A 20252-nucleotide genomic window follows, 5' to 3' on the forward strand; every position below is an offset into this window, starting at 1 on the left:
CAGAGGCCGAAGGGCATCACTTTAAACTGCCATAAGCCTTGTCCAGTTGTAAATGCTGTCTTCTCTCGGTCATCAGGGTGTATCTCAACCTGCCAGTAGCCGCTCTTCAAGTCCAGGGTCGAAAACCACTTGTGTCCGGAAAGAGTGTCCAAGGTGTCGTCTATCCGTGGAAGAGGGTAACTGTCTTTCTTGGTGATTTCATTCAGCCGTCGGTAATCGACACAAAATCTGGTGGAGCCATCTTTCTTTCGGACTAAGACGATGGGAGAAGCCCAGGGACTGGATGAAGGTTCGATTACATCATTCTCCTTCATCTCTTTCAGGAGGGTCTCAACCTCTTCCTTCTTGGCGAACGGTAGTCGTCTTGGATGCTGTTTAATAGGGAGGTGTTCTCCAGTGTAAATCCTATGCTGCGTTAAATTCGTACGGCCAACATCCTCCGATGTAGATGAAAACAGATGCTTGAAGTCGTCCACCAATTGTTCCGCAGCAGTTCTTTGATCTTTCGATAATGGCGCACTCCCAATTAACTTCGACGTCAAGGACTCAGAAGACACAGTCTCAGGGGAATTGATTCTTCTAATGATGCAGTTTACTGGAGTACAAGTTGCCAACACTTCACCTTTTCGGATATTCCTTGGCCTTTCACTCACGTTGGCGACTCTCACAGGAATTACATCCTTAGAAAGGTCCACAAGCGTAGATGCTACCAGTACTCCTTTTAGGCTATTGCTTAGGTTAGGGTATTCAATGAGTCCAAATCGAAAACTATTGCTTTCTTCAAGGGAGCCAGGTATTAATGATTCTGACCTTGAGGGAATCGATAAATCTGTTTGAGCTATTATTTGATGAGCGGATTTTACATCACTCTCTGCAGGGAAAACGGCTATGTCTTCTCTCATCGAGTGCAGCTCATTAGTCTTGAAGTCGAGAGTGAAGTCATATTTCTTCAAAAAGTCCAATCCGAGAATGAAGGGGTCCGTGATATTAGCGACGAATGCCGTATGATGGTAGGTGGCATTCCCAAACACTATTTCCAAGTCCACTTTACCGTCAATCTCAATTTTGTCACCTGTCACAGTCTGGAGACTTACGCGTGGCGATGTCCACAGCAGTTTCAATCCAAATTCACGAGCCACATCCGTCCTAATGACCGTCACACCGGCGCCAGTGTCGACAATCAGTCCGCAGGGGTTCCCATTCACATGTGCGCAAACGAAAAGTCCATCACTGCCACCACTAGAAGAGGAAATCTGCAGAGCTCTAGTGGTGGTGATTTCCTTCCCTCGCGTAGCTTGGCGAGCCGGACAACTCCTTCGCAGGTGTCCTTCACTACCGCATTTCCAGCACTTCTGCTCTTGTTTCTTTTGGGCTGTTTTGCTGCTCAGATGTCTTGTCAAGTCACCGAGTTGTCTCTCAAGTTCAGCGAGGTGGGACGACCTGGAATCAGACTCATCAGCTTCCTGAGTCCGGATTAGATGGCGATCCACACGGGTTGCTTCTTGGGCGGCCTCGTATCTCATCGCATACACAACAGCAGAATTCAGGTCTTTGACATCCGCCATCCGTAGAGCTTTCAGGATTTCCAGATCTCGAACCCCGTCGATGTAGTAGTTGAGTGCCAGGTTGTCCCGAACATCCGCAGGACAGTCGCGAAAAGCAAGATGAGACAGTCTCTCGACGTCCGCCGCTAGCTCTTGCAGGGTTTCCCCGGTTTTCTGGAAACGGTACTTCAACTGGAGTCGGCTGAAATCTTTCTGGCACTTCTCACCGAAGCGAAGCTCCAACGCAGATGTGAGGGCGGCAAAATCCAGGCGCTGGCTGTCCGGAAGGGTCTGGAGAATGTCCGCTGCGTCACCTCTCAGGGATGCTGCAAGATGACAGGCCTTGGTAGCAGAGTCCCATCCGTTCGCTTCCGCCACTATCATGAACTAAGTTTTGTAAACCTGCCACGAAGTTTTCGCATCAAATGTGGCAAGTTTAATGGACGGTCGAGCAACCGATGTGGGAGCGCCAAACTGTACAGAGCTGCTTTCCGCGGTCGCCAATCTCCTTTCCAGGTCTTTAAAGATGTCTTCTTTAAGTTGATGAAATTTTCTATCTTCTTCTTCCAGTTTATTTTCTACAGCATTGCATCGACCTTCCACGGAACTTAATTTTTCTTCAAATTTCTCTTCGATTTTATTTTCCACTGCGATGAATCGGCCTTCAACTGCCTCAAACTTTCCTTCAATAGCATCAACTCGATGCTCTATCTCATTAAATTTATTTTCCATCACGGTCTTTACCGAAGTAAGATCGTTTTTAATTTCCTCTTGGTTAGAAACTAGGTCATTTTTCAGCACCGTTAAATCACTTTTCAATTGGTTTTGATTAGCCGCCATATCATTTTTTAATTGTTCTTGATTAGCTGTAAAACTTGCAGTCAAGTCACTTTTTAATTGTTCTTGATTAGCCGCCATACAAGGACGTAGCCAAGGGGGGGGGGTCCATGGGGTCCGGACCCCCCCCCCCCTTCCCGAAAGACCACTGCCTGCTACTTCTCGGTTGTTGCACCTCACGACAACAAAAATTTTCCAAAGAGAGAAATTTTATGAAACCCGGTATTTTCCCCTTAAATATTCCCATTTATCGACAATTTTCCCGCGTCCGAGTCAATTCAGAACACGAGAACCTCGTGAAATAACTGCGGGTTCCCAGTTGCAGCCGGTCTCTTCCTATGTCGCGAAGAATCCGTCCGAAAACGACGAATTTCCAATTCAACCCAACTGGGTTGTGACCTTGAAATTCGGCCCCTCTCCCTCAGCCCACCAAATTGCCATTGGCAAAGTAATTGAAAACAAACATTCCCCAGGCTCATTGGGGTGGTTTTCTTTCTTTCTTCTTTTCGTTTTGACTCTTTTCCCGTTTGGACTTGATTTCCTAGACACATGGTGCACGAAGGACAGCCAGAGTGAGGTGCATCCCTGGTGAATTAGTAATTGAAATTCCTATTATTTTCTGTTTTAACACACAGTTTTTTTCTACCATGCGCTTATAGGAAACATATCTTGAACAAAATTGTAATCAGAAGAAAATTAAGTGTACATAAACTAGGTAACTAAGTTGTAGTGTTTCCTTTTAAAGTTTTCTTAACAATAAGAGCAATTTATGTGTTAATATGTTTTCCCATTTAAAAACTAAGTTCCGACAGCAACGGAAAAAAAATTCTACACATTTCGTGTGATTGAGGATGAGAAAAAATAAATATTAATTATTAATTTATTTTTTAACTTTATATTTTTGGTATGATTTATTTCAGATTCATTTTATATTTTGATTAATAATCTTATTTAAACTTTTAGTTTATTTTTAACAATAATAGATTACTTATCTCCCCGGAAGCTTACAACTTTTAAACTGTAATCCTGAAAAGTTCGTTTTTTTTTTTTTTTTTTTTGAACATAAGTGAATAAATAAATTTGAAGTTGATGCAACGAAATTACTTTTCGCTGTACCAAAATTTTATGAAGCGAAGAATGAAATTGAAAATTACTTGAATATTTTACTGTAATCAGTTTATGAAATTGCAAGTTCGGCCATATTAACACATGTAATTTAAAAGTAATTATTAGAAATTCGTATTTTTAAATCTTACTGAAATGCGAGTCTATGGTCCCAAGAGAAGAGCAGCTAGTCATTTTTAACTGAAGAAAAAAATCTTTCTTCGATGTTGTTCCGTTTTTCAAGAAAAGCATATTTGTATTTGTTTCATTGGAATAAATTTTCTGATTAGTATTTACCGCCTTTTTACTGAGGAATTATTTAATAAGCGTCTATGCATCCATCATTAGTAAATTGCGAAGGTAGCATTAAACGTAACAAAAAACGGACATGTGCATTTAACTATAAAATTACTCGGTGAAAGTTTCTGCTATTTACTGCGCATATAATTAAAAAAAGGTCAATGCAAGGTACATTTTCTTGTGTTTTTCACGTCTATATTAGATTTTTTTTTAAACTCTTAATTTGTTCAAGTTAAAATTATTTGCTATTTCTTGCAATAGAGTATCTTTTACTAACATCACATGAAAGAAAAAAAAAGTCAATACCTACGTTATAAAATATGATATGCTTTCGAGAATACATGATGATTACAAAATCGCTCCTAGAATGGAAGTTATACCAATTTGAAAATGAAAGAATCAGAAGTGTTATTATTGTTAGATGAATTTTGGAAGGTAGATTTAAATCATTACTGGATTTTTAACCACAATCATTCTAAGATTTTTTTTACAAAAGATTGTCTTTAGGCTTTTGAACATCAGATGACTGTTGAGCAAAAAATTTATAAACTGAGGCTATAAGAAACCTATAAGTTTTGATTTCAAAAATTGGCTAGCTTTAATGCATATTACATATTGTTGGAAATGTATCTAATTTAATGCTACTGTATTATCGCAATCGCAAACGGGACGAAGATTACCTTAATGATAAAAATTTGACGTTTGACTCCAAATCATGAAATTTTCGAGTCGAACACTTGCTTACTGCTAATAAAGACAGTAAAGTAACCAAGTTATAATCAAATATTGACATGATAATTCGTAATAGAGTATATTGCCATTTTCCCTGTAGTTGTTAACAATTATATTTTTAATTTGAAAAAGACTGATTTGTACAGAAGTTTTTTTTTGTATTGGCACCACTGCAAACTGAACTCGTGTTTGGTGGTGAGATAGGTGGGTGCGATGCCTCCTCTTGATCTTTTAAATGAAACATCAAATTGAAAACATCAGAGGAAAATCGCCAATAATGTTTAAATCATTCATAACCTTATAAAGAACATTTATAAAAAGCAATCATTTGCATTTTTTCCAAAATGTTGTTAAAATAAAAATACATAGATGCTTAATTTCATTCACCATACATTCCATTACTCGACAGGTAAAAGATCTCTCAGGTATTCGTTTGGCTTGACAAAATTAAACCCCTAGTGCAGTTTCGCACCGAAGAGAGCTCAAGTGTCTCCATCTGGTGGAAACTTGGCATCGAAATTTCCTGTGTAGTCACATCCGCGCCTTAATAGTAGCATTTGAAAGACTAGATGCCATATCGGTGGTTCGCACTAGGTCCGACAAGGCTAAAGCCTCTAACGAAGCCCCATTAGAAAGAAAAAAAAAATACCATAACGGATCCTAAGATAGCTTATTTTACCAATTCGTTTTGCAAAAAAATAATAATAAAGATTTAAAAAAAAACGGCAATACGCATTTTTTTTTTTTAATGATTGCAACAAAGGAAGTCTCCATCCATCAAAGGGTTAATAGTTTGTTCAAGTTTTTAAATGATGGTTAGAAATGATAATTAGAAAACGGATAAAATTAGAAACTTCATTCAATTTCGTATAATCAAAAGAATGTTATAAAGTAGATAAATAAAGAACTAGTTCAAGCTTTTTAAATGAAACCTTGCTAATATTTTCGTCGAGAGGGTGGTTGAATTTTGTCAGAAATCTTGTTCAAATCGGACAGGGTGGCGGAATTACGTTATATTGCATTCATAGTTATACATTCGACTCGATAGATATAGATTTCTTTATTTTTTTCAAATAAAATGACTTGTACATATTTTGTTGAAATATATTACAAAGCTTTAATATTTTATTAAACTATTACCTGCGTTTTCCAAGTAATCCATAGAACAATTTTCTTTTTCCGATTTTCTTTTATTGTGAACTTTTTATTAATAGAGGAATTATATCACTCATTCTCAAAGCATCAGAACAGAGGAAGCTTATGTGATGGAATTTTTCTATCCATGCATGAAAACTTAGTATGGGAAGACTTTTAGTTTAATGTTAATTTTATAAACTGACAATAATTTTTTTGCCACTTAATGTAAAATTTTTGTTAAATAATTTTTTAATAAATGCTCTATCAATTTCAATTATTTAATTAATTTTAGTTAATTATCATATTTTAATAATTAGTTTTAGTTGGATTTATTTTTTGACGTAAATATGAGCTACAAATTTTGCTTTAGCATGCCTCCTCTTTTGAAGTTCGTGAAACCTTGGACCCCCCCCCTTAACAAAGTTCTAGCTACGTGCCTGCGCCATATCACTCTTCACAGAGTTGATTGCATCAAGCAGTTGTTTTAATTGTTCATCCATTGCGCGAGTAATCACCATAAAAAATAAAGTCCAAATTTAAAAAGTCTTTATGAAAAAATGTCCAAAGTCACACTTACTGCAAGAAAGTCCTGAAGTAGCCCCACGTTGGGCGCCAAATTGTAACGGATTCGGTGCGACTTCCACTTTCTTGAAATGAAAACACAGTTCTTGATAAAAACACAGGAAATTTATTTACACTATGTACAGGAAAGATCTTCAACAACTGCTAAATTATTCATCAGCAATTAAGCAATTATCACACAACACCGTAAACTCAACGTTTACACACGTATTTACTTCCAAATACGAAAACAACACAGCGAAATGCCTCGCTATAAACAGAGCAAAAATCTTCTCAGTTCGAAATATCAATCGAAACTAACTGTTTATCCATCGCTAACGGCTTAAATACACCGAAAAGAAATTTCTCAAATATTCCACACGCTTCTGTAAAGTAGTAGACCGTTATCAATGAAAAGAAAGAAAATAGGGGTCGTATACTTTAGCCGAATGAAAAAGGGGTTGTATATTCATTACGGGAAACTATTTACAGGTTACGTTCCTACAATAATTACTATTTACAGAATTTGTAACATTATGCTTGTAAGATATGGACGCAATCTGGAGAAGGTTTTCGCTAGAGGAGCAGCATCGTGAGGTCGGTCGACGGTGGTGCTGCAGAGGGAGGCGGGGGGAAAATAAAATCATACGAATTCAAAACAGTCAAGTGAGAATAATAAGCAATCGTGATTGCTCAAAAAAAAAAAAAAAAAAAATCTTTGAGAAATAATACACATACTGAAAAGCTGCATAACAATAAGGTAAAACCACCAGTAGTTGACACTCATAAAGAAAAATTAAAATAACAAGAGAAATTATAAAACTGGGCAAAAAATTATAAAAGGTGTATGAAATTGCAATACTTAACTTTCGGCTAACTCTTAGCTGATCTTTTGACACTTATGATTCCATTGTTTAAATTATTCTTTATAAGTGAAAAATAAATTTATTAACTCTGTGTGAAAGATGAATAAGCAATAGCGGAACATGGCGTTCCGATAGCAATTCACAACTACCTCACATGTGCAGAGTAATCCGGAAGTGAGCACAAAACCCCTTTATTTTCAATGTCATGTCAGTTGTGGTTGAATGTTCTTGTATTAACAGTCGTTTTGAAATTTTTGGGATCATAAACATCGGTATGAACACCATCCATGTTGTAACTTAGCTGATTTCTGCGCCATATTCTATGTTCTCGTAGATGTTTTGAGGATTCAAAGGTGTTATGCTGTGAAACATCTGTGAGAACAAGAAACAGAATTCAGCTGTGTTACGACTTGGAAGATATTTCATTTATAATTTATATGATCAAAAAAAAAAAAAAAAAAACTGGCTTTTTTTTTTTTGTAACATGAGGATCTTGCACAAAGGGAGGAAAAAAAAAAAAAAAAAAAAAAAAAAAAAAAACACTTCGCAAAACGCCCCGCGAGAACTATGCCCGCCAGTCTTCAGAAAGTTTTTCTGTTTTCAAGCTAAAACTGACATTACGGTATCTAGCGTGCAACTAATTTATATTATTTTGAAGCTCTAACTCTATGTATTTGCTCTTTTTCTCAAAAAAAAAAAGAAAAGAAAAGAAACTGAAATATTATTAAGTGCATAAACATTAAGAGCGAAAAAGTAAAATAAAAAATATATGTTTTAACTTTTATGAGCATATAAACCCTAATTTATTTCTGTCACTGAAATATGATTAATTGCATCAACTTTAAGAGCGAAAAAAATAAAATTAAACAATATGTGCATAAAATCTTTTATGAGCATACAATGCATAATTTATTACTGTCAAGGTTATTTTCCCCCCAAGTTTAGTTCTACATTTTTGAAGCTGTATGTTGTTTATGCTGCACGCACAGCAACTAGAAGGAAAAAGAACTTTTACAGCACTTCAATGCGCAATGCGAATTTTAAATGCATGTGAAAAATACGTTTTCTCTTTTCTCCTCAACCCTGTCACACACATATGAGAAATAAACATTCCAAAAAAAGGCTTTACCTCGGTGAAATTCACGTTCTATTTCATTTAGGATCAAGTGTCTGAACATTTTAATTATACAGCAATTGGAGGTTTTTCATTAGCAAAAATGCTACTAGAAAGAATTAAATTGAACAATGTTCTCTTCAAGCGCGCCCGTATAGGGGGCAAGGGGGGAGGGGGCTCGAGCCCCCCCTTAGAAATTAGAACTTCCTTGCTTTTAGTACTTTTTTCTTTGCAAAAATGTAAAAACATTTCTTCTCCAGCCATTAATAAATAAGTTATTAAAAATGTCAAATTTTAATGACTCTAATCTGTCCTGAAATCTGCTTCCATGGGGAAAATATCCTGCTAAACCATGATAAAAATATCTGAGCCCCCCCCCTTACAATTTTGCACATGGGCGCGGTTCTCTTCACTATAAAAAGAAAGGCAAATTTTTTCCTTACCATTCTCAGAGAAATATTAGTTAAAAAAAAATAAATTATATATGAGGCAGTGAGAAGCAAAGGGATGTAAGTGGACATTTTCAGATTTTGAGTAAAATGCGTTTGAAGATATCTTCCTCGGTAGGTTTTCATCGATTTTTTTTTCTAAGTAAATCATACTACACAGTAGCACCTACCAGGGCTACACGTACTGTATCTTGCCCCGAGACAGCGGAGAAGTTCACCTACGATTTGTACTGTTTATCTCCAAATTTTTAATTTTACCATTTACACCCCTTTGCTTCTCACTGCCTCATATATAGTTAAAATGAATAGCGTTTCAGAATGTTTATTTGTTCACAGTGATGCAGGGCTTAAAAAAACAACGAGGGTGCTCAAGCAGAGTCAAAAAGGGAGGTTGAACAAGGGCAAATTTTCAAAATGTAGTTTTTACGAAAATGTGCTTCAGCTTTTTTTTTTTTTTTTTTTAGAGAAATACGCGATGGAAAATATCATATTTTACTTTTGGTTTTTACCGCTGAGTAATTCTGATAGTACAAAAAACAATATAAAAAGAAAGCAAAAATTTTATCAGAGAGAAAAAGTAGTGAGAATCATTAGTTATAGAAAAAATATTAGTATAAATTGCTATGATTTATTGAATATTGAAATATTTATAAATAAACATACAAAATCAAAGAAAGAAATTTACAATGAAAATTTTAAACTGCAAAAGAAAATGAAAGTTTTGAAGTTAAAAGTTTCTACTGAGATTAATATTTTTGTTGGGTAGAAAAAAAAAAAAAAAACTCAAGCTAGAAAAAATAAAGACTTGCAGAAATGCAGAAAAAAATATTAAATTAAATTCGACACTCCATATCATGTACAGCACAAAAGAATCGTAATAGAACTTTAAGGAATAAATTGAATGACCTAATGCAGGTTTTAATTATTTTTTATTTGTTCTTTTTCTATTATGGAATGTTGCAACAGCGGATTGATCCAAGCTTCTCCATTTTTACTTTCTTCTATATCTAATATATAGAAGAAAGTATTGGATTCGTGCAAATTTTCGAATTTCGAATTTTGACGGATTCGAACGTTTTGAGGTGTGCCGAGTCCATTTCGACCATTTTTGGAAAATGTCTGTCTGTCTGTGTGTGTGTGTGTGTATGTATGTATGTGTGTGTGTATGTATGTGTGTGTGTATGTATGTGTGTCACGTCTGTGTGTGACCAGTTTTTTGTGGCCGCTCTACAACAAAAACTACCGCATGAAATCGAACGAAATTTAGTACACATATGTGCCCCTATGTGAACTTGTGCCCATTAGTTTTTGGCGCGAATTCCTCCAAGGGGGGTGGAGCAATGGGACGTTTTTCGAGTTACGCGTGCTTGCTATTCCTCAGGAAGTTACTGGCGGAATCAAACAAAATTTGGTCCATATGTTGGTATTAACAGGAACAGGTGCTGATTCAATTTTGGTGTCAATAACTCAAACGGGGGTTGAGCTATAGAACGTTTTTTGTCATCAATTGTGACTGCTGTATCTCAAGAAATAATGAACGGAATGAAAGAAAAATTTATCGGCAAGTAGCTCTTAGTGGGTATAAGAACTGATTTTATTTTTGTGTCAACAGCTAAAAAGGGGGCAGCGCAATCACCCGTTCTTTTTTTCCATTTTGAGTGCCCTATCTCAAGAAGTAATGCTACGTTCTGGTTGAAATTTGGAATATATGTGAATCCATATGTAAACAGGCTTTGGTTCTATTTTGACGCCGATCGCTCCAAGAGGTGTTAATTTTTTTTTTTTTTTTGCGAATAAAAATATTTTTATTAATGCAACAATAAGAAAGATAAATCGTAATAGATTGTCGTCTGCGTATTTCTCGTGATTTTAATTGTATGGAAATGATAGGAAATATTATCTCAATGATTTAAAATTTTTAACTGTTGCCATCTTATGTTTGTTAACAAATAAAATATTTGTAATTCATTCAAGCAAGGCTTTTAAAATAACTTTCAATTTTCGTTCTTTGCTTTGCTTTTGCAATAATTCAGACATTGGGATAGTCGTCAAGTTTTTGCATGTGTCATTTTGTTTTCGTTGGGAATATTGCTTCCTCGTCAAGCATGGGGAGGGATCAGAAAAAAAAATATAGAAGAAAGTTTCGTGATGGCCACAACATACTAGTTTAATTTATTGGACTTCTTTCCGCTTACTCATGGACGTAAGGGGCCGTTCAATAATTACGTAAGGGTCCCTGGGGGAGGGGATTAGAAAAACTTCTACATACCCGTTCTTTGCCCCCCCCCCCCCTTCAAGAACGGGTCAAACCCATTCTTACGTAATATTTTCTAATTCGATACTATAGATTAGAACGCTCGCGGTCTAGTTGATTGGGAGCGATCATATTTAATTTGCGTCTGGACTGGAAGGGAAACGAGCTGATGTGTTCATCACATGACTTCCTTTTACTCCAATTTTAATGTCATTTTCCAGTTATTGGTGATTTTAATGTGATTCGATATTTTGCTCTCTAAATATTACCACCAGTGGCCAAATTGAAACCAGATTTTAAAAAAAAAATCGCCAGTTTTTTCACTATCTTGGCGACAAAACTTGGCGACTAAAAAACTGGCGATATATCGCCACGTGTCCACTAAATTATATCACCACTTGAGTATACATCGAAATTAACAGTGATTTCCCCTTTAAAAAGGGGAAAAAGACCCCTTTAGAAACTCTTGAATGCAACTAAAAGGGGAGGTGCACAACTAGACCCCATTAGGAGTCTACGTACCAAATTTCTACTTTCTAGGACATACCGTTCTTGAGTTATGCGACATACATACGTATATCCGCGCATACATACATACATACGTGCATACGGACGTCACGAAAAAAGTCGTTGTAATTAACTCGGGGAATGTCAAAATGGATACTTCGGGTTTTTATACGTTCTTAAGCACTTATCCGCGTGTGGTCGGGTTGGGGAAAAAAAAAAAAAACCATTAATTCGGGGTTAAGCAAAATGGAAATTAAGGCCGAATTTTGAGTGAAAATTTTTCGCGAATACAATACTTCCTTTTTTGTAAAAGGAAGTAAAAACCAATTTAGATGATCTATTTTTTATTTGTTTTACGAAGAATGAATAGTGTAAAATATAATAAAAGAATCGCACTATGTATGACATGTTATTTTTTTGACTAGTATCGCATTATAATCATATAATATATTTGAGAAATAAAAATCCATTAACTTAGTCTAACTGGGAGTTTTAGTGTATGTACCTTTTCTAACGACATTTTATTGATTTGAAAAATGAAATGGAATCTTACTTAAGAACAGGGGGAGGAGGTTGAAAATTTTTACGTATCCTTACATGGGGGTAGGATGGCCAAAAATGGCCATAATAATCCTTACGTAATTAATGAATGGCATCTAAGTAATGTAAACCAACAGAAAAAGCTGCTCCATTGAACTAGAGAATAAAAGGTTAAAAAAGCAAAATGAAATAAAACATTTTTTTCTCTGGGTGATTTCCAATATCTTGCCGTTCTGTCTTGCTAAATTGCGAAAATCGTTTGATTGCGAATTGCGAAAAAGCAATGAATTACACCGGTCAAATTAATTCAGAAAATAACAGGGGAAGAAGTGATAGTATGCGCGAGAATAAGAATTTCATGGGAATTCCCGGATTGTTTCCTAAAATTCATGTTTTGAATAAATATTAAATGAAGTGACCTTCGAACGTTTTCGCATGCTCAGAAAAACGAGCTGATGTGTGCATCCCATGACTTCCTTTTACTCCAATTTAATGTCATTTTCTCATAATTGGCAGTTTTAATGTGATTCAATAGTTTACTTTCTAAATACAAACGAACCTCGATATAAGGTCACCCTTCGGGACTTCACGAAACTGACCTTATAAGCTGGGTGACCTTATAACCGAACAATATAGATTTTATAACATATGTTTAAGGAATAAACATGCATATAAATTATTTTTTTTTTAAATTTGAAACGTTCAAAATTATCAGTAATTAGGTTATAATAGTTTAATAGATTTGAACCAATAAAAACTTTTGGAATCGCTAAGAAATTTTAAAATGATTTTTTAGAACTTTCATGTAGAGTAAAACTGCGAACAAATATGCCTAAGCAGAGAACTGATGTGCAACGTATCTAACTTAAAAATTATCATTAATACTGAACTGACAGATTTTTTTCTTTAATTTAAGCACAATGGTTTTCTAAATATTCTCTGAAAATTTGCAGCTTCGGCTTCTCATAATTGGTAAAAAGTACACTCTGATTGTCCTCGTTATTACTTTATACTTTAGTGTTACTGTCGTATTACTCACTTTCTACTGCATTCGGTGCAAAACATGCTACGTTAATAGGAATACGGCTTTTCACTTTTTAAGGATTGTATATCGCGGACAATTCTTGGAAGTGACTCTATTATGCACTGAAATCATTTAAAGAAATCAGACAGAAGTGATCTTATAAGCGATTAATGTATTAAGACTTGACCATACATCCGACAAGACATAACATAGAATTCCTATTCAATGAGCCGGGACTTTAGAAAAGTGACTTTATATGCGGGGTGACCTTATATCGAGGTCTGACTGTATCACTAAAAATGGCTAAATTGAAACCACATTAAAGAAAAAAATCGCCAAATTTGTCGCCACGTTGTCGACAAAACTTGGCGACCAAAAGACTGGCGATGTATTGCAAAGTACCCGCCAAATTATAACACCACTTGAGTTTACATCGAAATTAACAATGATTTCCCTATAAAAAGGGGCAAAAGACCCCTTTAGAAACACCCAAATGCAACCAAAAGGGGAGGTGCACAACTAGACCCCACTAGGAGTCTACGTACCAAATTTCAACTTTCTAGGACATTCCGTTCTTGAGTTATGCGACATACATAAGCACATACGCATGTACGGACATACGCACACACACATATATACGTACATAAAGACGTCACGAGAAAACTCGTTGTAATTAACTCGGGAATCGTCCGCGTGTCTATACGTTCTTAGGCACTTATCCACGTGTGATCGAGTCGAAAAAAACCTCAACATTCATTCGGGGGTGAGCAAGATGGAAATTAAGGTCGATTTTTGAGTGAAAATTTTTTCGCGAATACAATACGTCCTTTTTTGTAAAAGGAAGTAAAAATACATGAAATAAAAACATCCTCATATAGGGTAAAAACTTCAGTAGTCGGCCATTTAAGAGATCAGTTGTTGAATTTTGTTAACCTGTAAATTTCAGCTATCAATTCAACAACAAAAACAATGTAAACCTTTAGGCTGTACATTTCTGATAATGATTCACTAACTTGTTTCTAGTATAAAAATATTTTTATTTTAAAAACCAATCTATTGTTAATATGAGAGAATGCTCCAGTAGTTCGCCATAGAAACCGAGTGCTTGGCCATGCATGAGCACAGTAGTCGAGCCTGAAAGTTTGAGAACCCCTGCTCAACGTCATTAACTAAAATGATATCATATGCTGCGAAAGAAGAAATTTGATAACTGGAGAAGACCCGGGTTAAGCCGTTTTTTTTTTGGGGGGGGGGGGGGAGAGAGGAGGCATTTTGAAAAACTTCCAAAATATGAAGATTGATGATAAAAAAAATAGCACAATTGAAGACATTTTAAACAAATTTCTTAAAAAATCACAATTGAAGACATTTTTAAAAATTTTTTATATGCTTCAATTCGTTGCTTTCGTTTCTAAATGAATACTCGTTCGTTCATTATACTTATTGCTATTTTACTTTTATGGGTAAGAAAGAAGTTCAATTTTTAATCACGTCAAAGCGGTGTGTTTTAAGTTCTTTCACTTAAAACAGAAAACCGCGAAAGAAAGTAGCGATTGTTTCTCACAATTATTACTGATCCAGGCAACGCCGGGTATTTTTGCTAGTTTTCTATAATCATATTGCAAATATATTGTTTCTTCTTTTCTTCTACTTCTTATTATTACTAAATATTTATTTATTTTTTCTTATTCTTTCGTTCCTAAGTAGTTGGTTTACAATTTAATGTTACATAATATTTACAGAAAATAAAAAGACAAAAAATAGTTTCATTTTGTTAAAATCTGAAGTTAAAAATCATTTTAAAATACATTATCACTTTGTATGGAGCTTAAAAGCAATATATATTTCGAATAATTTTTGCATTACAAAAAATTCTTTGCATTAAATTGCGTTCTTGTAAGTTTTTTTCACGTCTAGCCAGTGATCAAAACAGACTACGAGACTTAAATATCTGAAAATGAGCAGGTATATCTTTGGGGAAAAGTAATCTTTTAATGAAACAATTGCTGTACAAGTTGAACTGACCACAGTGTAGGTTACAAACTGTCCCAATGATATTGGTATATACATGTATATGTTTCATATTAAATCTTGTCATAATCTTTAAAATATGTTGCTTCTTCTGCATTTTTTAATCGTGTTCATATGCGCCCCCATAAAGGGGCACATTTTAACAATTGAAGACATTTTTTAAAAAATACCAAAAAGTAAAAAAATAAGTTTTTAAAAAACCTCAAAAAATTCCATGACACAAAGAAAAGAATCAATCATGGGGACATTTTTTTGCGCAGAAAAATTGATATTTTTTGAAAAATAAAGAAGTGAGAAAATTCTTCACATGTGCCCCTTTCCTCTATTTGTTAAGTTTTTATAGATTGCGATTATTTTTTTCATTAACCTGTTTATTGTTTATTTCTACATTTATTATTATTATTATTATTATTATTATTATTATTGGAAACTCATCTCAAGTTAATTTAAAAAAATGATCACATTTACCGAATAATTCAGTTTTTTAATCTATACCTAAATTTTCTTGTTCTTACAAATTGTTATAAACTTATTGTGCTTGTGAATAACTAAACAGAAATATTAGATATCCACAAATGTGACTATTTCATCTATTTTCATAGAAAATAGGATTTTAAATTTAACTGTACGACACTACATTTTCACTCTTAAGTCAGTTCTTTTTCCGAACACTTTTTTCCCGCCTAAGTTCATAGATCTAATTTTCGTATAAAACCTATCGAAATCCTACACATGCAAAGTAAGTTCGAAAAACAAAATGCTACTCTGAGTGAAAAACGGACAAAAAAATAGCAATGTTATTGAACGAAAACTTTACTATTGATTGCAGGAACACTATTAACTGAGCAGTAGTATAAATGTGGAACTTTCAGTGACATTTAAAACGATAACATTTATCGTTCATTTCTTGGATGACAATTATTATGAAAAATCGATGGCAACTTCGATCTCTATCGGTCTTGGCACTGTAACCTTGGTAACAACTTGATTAGGAAAGTTCCATGCATTTTTGCAGGGATCTCGAAAGAGGTGACATAAGAAAAACTACGCATTTACCTTGACTCGTTCTATAACCTTCCCTGCCGAATTTTTCATTGCAGAACATTTGGATTAACGTCTTCATAATCCGACTGAATAGTGCATTAGTATGGAAGTAATTCTTAAGTTTTTAAGAACAGCAGAGTCTCGAAAATCCGAATCTCATAATTCCGAGGTTCCGTTTAATTCGTCTACTTTACTTATATTTTAAGGTTTTTTGCAGATAAAAAATAGCATTAAAATAGCAAAACTCTACTAGCTACAAACAATAGAGTATCAAAAAGGCATTGGTAGGTTAATGTCAACAACACTCGTCCAGTGGCACGAAATATTTATTCTTTGACGACTAGAGATTAATAAATGGCTTGCAGACAATAACTTCATACGAAAAAGAACTAAAAATGAACACTATTTTCTACACAAAGACCGAACAAACAGCCCTTTTTGACTATCAGAATGCAATCAACAAGAGAAGTGCACAACTTGACACTGTACTTAATCGTATAATGAAGTTTTATCCTTCTATGACTAACCATTTTTGTATAGTGCGAGATTTGTATAATTTAAGGGAATTTCCGATTTTCCCCAACACTCCCCCTCCCCCCCCCCCATGGGAAAAAAGGAAAATAAACTGGATTTTTTTACATCTTAGTTGTTATTTCTCTAAAATGTCAGCGGTGTTTTACAATAGATTGAAAAAGTCGCTTTTGTCTTCTCATTTTCGCTAAAATAACCGCCTTCTCCTAAAAATAGTCCCTGATACAGTAAAACCTGTAAAGTTGACCACCAGTGTAAGTTGACCACCTGTCTAATTGACCGTTATTTTCAGGCACAGAATTAGATCTATATCATATAATTCAGCCTCTATAAGGTGACCACTAAAGTAGTGCACCGCAAGTGGTCAGTTTGCACAGGTTTCACTGTACCTCAATTAACTACAAATACGGATTTTTTTTTTAAACTGCTTGATAAAACAATACTTTCATATCTTACCTTTCGAATTTTTTCGAAGGGATTTGCAACGGTTATTAGTCAGAAATAGGTTTTTGATTCTCTTTTAAAAAGTTTTTTTGCAAATTAAATATGATAGAAACAAAAAAATATCGTGTTCTGGAAGCAGACTGATACATCAGACAGAACAAGATGATTTTCTTTTTCTATCATATTTCATTTGCAAAGTATTCTTTTAAAGGATAAATAAAAAGCAATTTCCGACTTATAACAGTTGAAAAAAAAAAAAAAAACTATTAGTCGCCCCCCCCCCATGCCATTCATCATTCTTTATTTATTGTAGAAGGAGATTTTCTCCTTTAGGACAAATAGTATTTCAAGCTCATTTTTTATGCTTATCTGAAAGAACACTATCATAAAGAGAAACTATTTTTATACGAAAAAATATGTTATTTCTAATGGTACCAAGGAAAAGAAGATGCAAGATGACTAACTTGACCTACTGCACCTTAAAAACAGGCTATTTTTCAAGTGAACGATTTTGACAGCCACTTTGGAAGCCTATATTTTTTGTAAAATCAATATTTACACTCTGCAACTATAATCCGTTAAAAACATGTATATTGACAATGGAATTACAAAGTACTAGCTTTTGAATCATTTTTGTTCAGACTTTATGACATTGAAAAACCCAGGAAAAAGTTTCTCCACTGTGTTTTTCTTACGACTTTGCATGTATGCTACATAAAAGTAAATGAATTCAAAATCATAAAAATACTAGAACATATTGACAACTAAAAGTACTTACGCTCCTAAAACTTCACGCTTTCAGTGTGATAAAATTTTCCGCAACCTATTCTTACATTTCAATTCGTTACGACAGTCCGAATTTTAAGCTCATTTTTTTATCCTTAAACGAAAGAACACCATAGAAGAAAAAACTTATTTTGAAAGTAAAAATCTGCTCTTTCTAATGGTTTTAATGAAAAGAAGATGCGAGGTGAAAAACTTGAGCTATAGCGCTATGAAAATATAGCTATTTTTCACTTGAACGGTTTTGATGGCCACTTTGGATGTCAATATCTTTTAGAAAATAGATATTTTAGTTCTGCAATTGTGACCCATTAAAAACAAGTATTTTTACGATGGAATCACGAAGCACGAGCTTTTGATTAATTTTTGTTCAGATTTTATGACAACCTAAAATCCAAGAAAAATGTTCCCCATCGCGTTTTTTCACAAGTTCACGCGCATGCTGCACAAAATCTAACAGCAAGGGCGTAGGGGAGAGTCGGGTAAGTTGGAGACCCTAAGACTTTTTACATTTCTAAGACAGAACTAACTACATTTGAAAAAATATTTTTGTACTAATATCTTCGTACAACTATTGCCTAATGACAGTTTATTTCCCTGCCATGTAAACAATTTATATTTTTGTTAATCTTGCTTTTTTACTCCCATCACAAAGTATCCATCTTACCCGATGGTGCGGGTAAGATGGATACCAGTGGAGGGTAAGATGGCGATTACGTAGTTGATTCCATTTGACAAAATAAAATAAACTCGTTATGTCAAGTATAAGAACTATATTTTATTTTATGCCCAAAATTATGAATTTCCAAAAAATTATGAACAAAAATCACATATCCAAGACTTCTTTTTTGCTTCGGAATTTGACAGTCCAGTACAAGCCGCATGAGCCCACTTGTGGCATTTTGCACAATTGAACCACAGTTCATTTTTTCCGAAGTCATCACATATGATGCATACTTCATCGACTTCTTCATCTGAGTTATCATCTTCGTCCATGTAATGTATGGATACGGAGGAATCTGATGAATAGTCAAAATAAGTTTTTGAGCATTTTTTCTTCTCTACGACCTTAGTTTTATTCTCTACGACCTTAGTTTTTTTCTTTCCTTTTTTTGCTTCTCTTCTTTCCTTTTGCTTCTTCCTTTCTAATAAATATTCTTTTACAGGCGAACTTGTGGCATGTAGCGATGGAGCTTTAGTCCTTTGTTTCTTTACCTTTGGGGGAGCTAAAGGGAGTACCAAGATATCGGGGGCATTAGATGGACCAGCAACAGGTTGGATATCGGAGGCATTAGAAGGACCAGCAATAGGTTGGGTGTCGGCATCATGAATTTCGGAACTAGATGTGGCATAAGCCGCTGTTGTCACAGCAGGTTCAAATTCTTCAGCTGAGAAAATTTGTGAATTGAGGGGAACAATCCCCGCTGCTTCAAATCCTTTCACTGCGTTATTTAGCGTAGCCGCTTTGGCATACGCTTTGTGAAAGAGGCTAGGTACATTCTTCACAGCAACAGTTTGGCCAGGATTCATAGTTAAAAAATCATTGCACACATTACTGTAGGCAGTTTTCAAAGGACCGAAGAAACTGACGTCCAAAGGCTGCATCCGGTGGGTTGTGTGCGGGGGAAAACCAAGGAGAGTGATAAAGTTGTCCCTGCAAAAATTTACTGCTTCTAGGGTTATGTGTGATGCGTGATTGTCCATCAACAGCAGAATCTGATTGTCAGCTGAAGGTCCTACATTTTTTTTAAAATGGCTCAGCCATTCCAAAAATATTTTGGCATTTATAAAGCTGGAGTCTGGATTGCAGGCAGCTTGGGATCCAGGTGGTGCATCATGCAGCAAATAATCTTGCATGCGCACTCTTTTAAAAATAAAAAGTGGAGGCACATAATGTCCAGTTGCGCTGACACAGCAGACCACACTCACATTTGAGCCTCTCTCAGCCGAAGATACTTTAACCACCCGTCGTTTGCCTGTTGGTGTTATAATGAGAGGGGATTTTGTTGGTACAGTTGAGCAACCTGTTTCGTCAACATTGTAAATCTGGTGTGGCTCATATCTGTGTTTCTTCATAATTTCAGTCAATAAATTAAAGAAGTTTTGCACACTTACTTCATTAAATGCTGCTAATCTTGCCACTGAGGTCGCCTCTGGCTTACGTAAAGATAAATTAAATTTACTTAAAAAGTTGCTCACAAAATCTTTTCCAGCCATCCTTTCTTCTTTATTAAATCGATGTTCTATTTTTAGATGTTCAGCATAATCAAATGCGATTCTTGCAAAATCTTTCTTTGTCAAACCAAATGCACGTCTGTCTATATCTGTAACATAGGTTTTTAGCAAGAGTAATTGTTCCTCAGTAAAAGTATTCTTAAATCTTCCAGCGTTCTCAGGAAATGGCTCTTTGTTCTTCCTTTTATCCACATAACGCCGAAGAGAAGTTTGAG

The 20252-nt window shown here is 35.0% G+C and overlaps 1 protein-coding gene across 1 annotated transcript; it reads right to left on the reverse strand.

Moving 5' to 3' along the window:
- Nucleotides 1-18615: 18615 nt before the first annotated feature.
- Nucleotides 18616-19332, reverse strand: LOC129222488 (uncharacterized). The gene has a single exon (XM_054857002.1). The coding sequence runs from the start codon at nt 19330-19332 to the stop codon at nt 18616-18618; it is 717 nt and encodes a 238-aa protein (XP_054712977.1).
- Nucleotides 19333-20252: the final 920 nt, after the last annotated feature.

This window comes from Uloborus diversus, chromosome 5, assembly GCF_026930045.1.
Source record: "Uloborus diversus isolate 005 chromosome 5, Udiv.v.3.1, whole genome shotgun sequence".
In the NCBI taxonomy this organism is placed as follows: domain Eukaryota; kingdom Metazoa; phylum Arthropoda; class Arachnida; order Araneae; family Uloboridae; genus Uloborus; species Uloborus diversus.

What these genes read in the sequence shown, in the direction of transcription:
- LOC129222488 (XM_054857002.1), bottom strand. Translation starts at nt 19,332, where the DNA reads ATGAATCCTGGCCAAACTGTTGCTGTGAAGAATGTACCTAGCCTCTTT.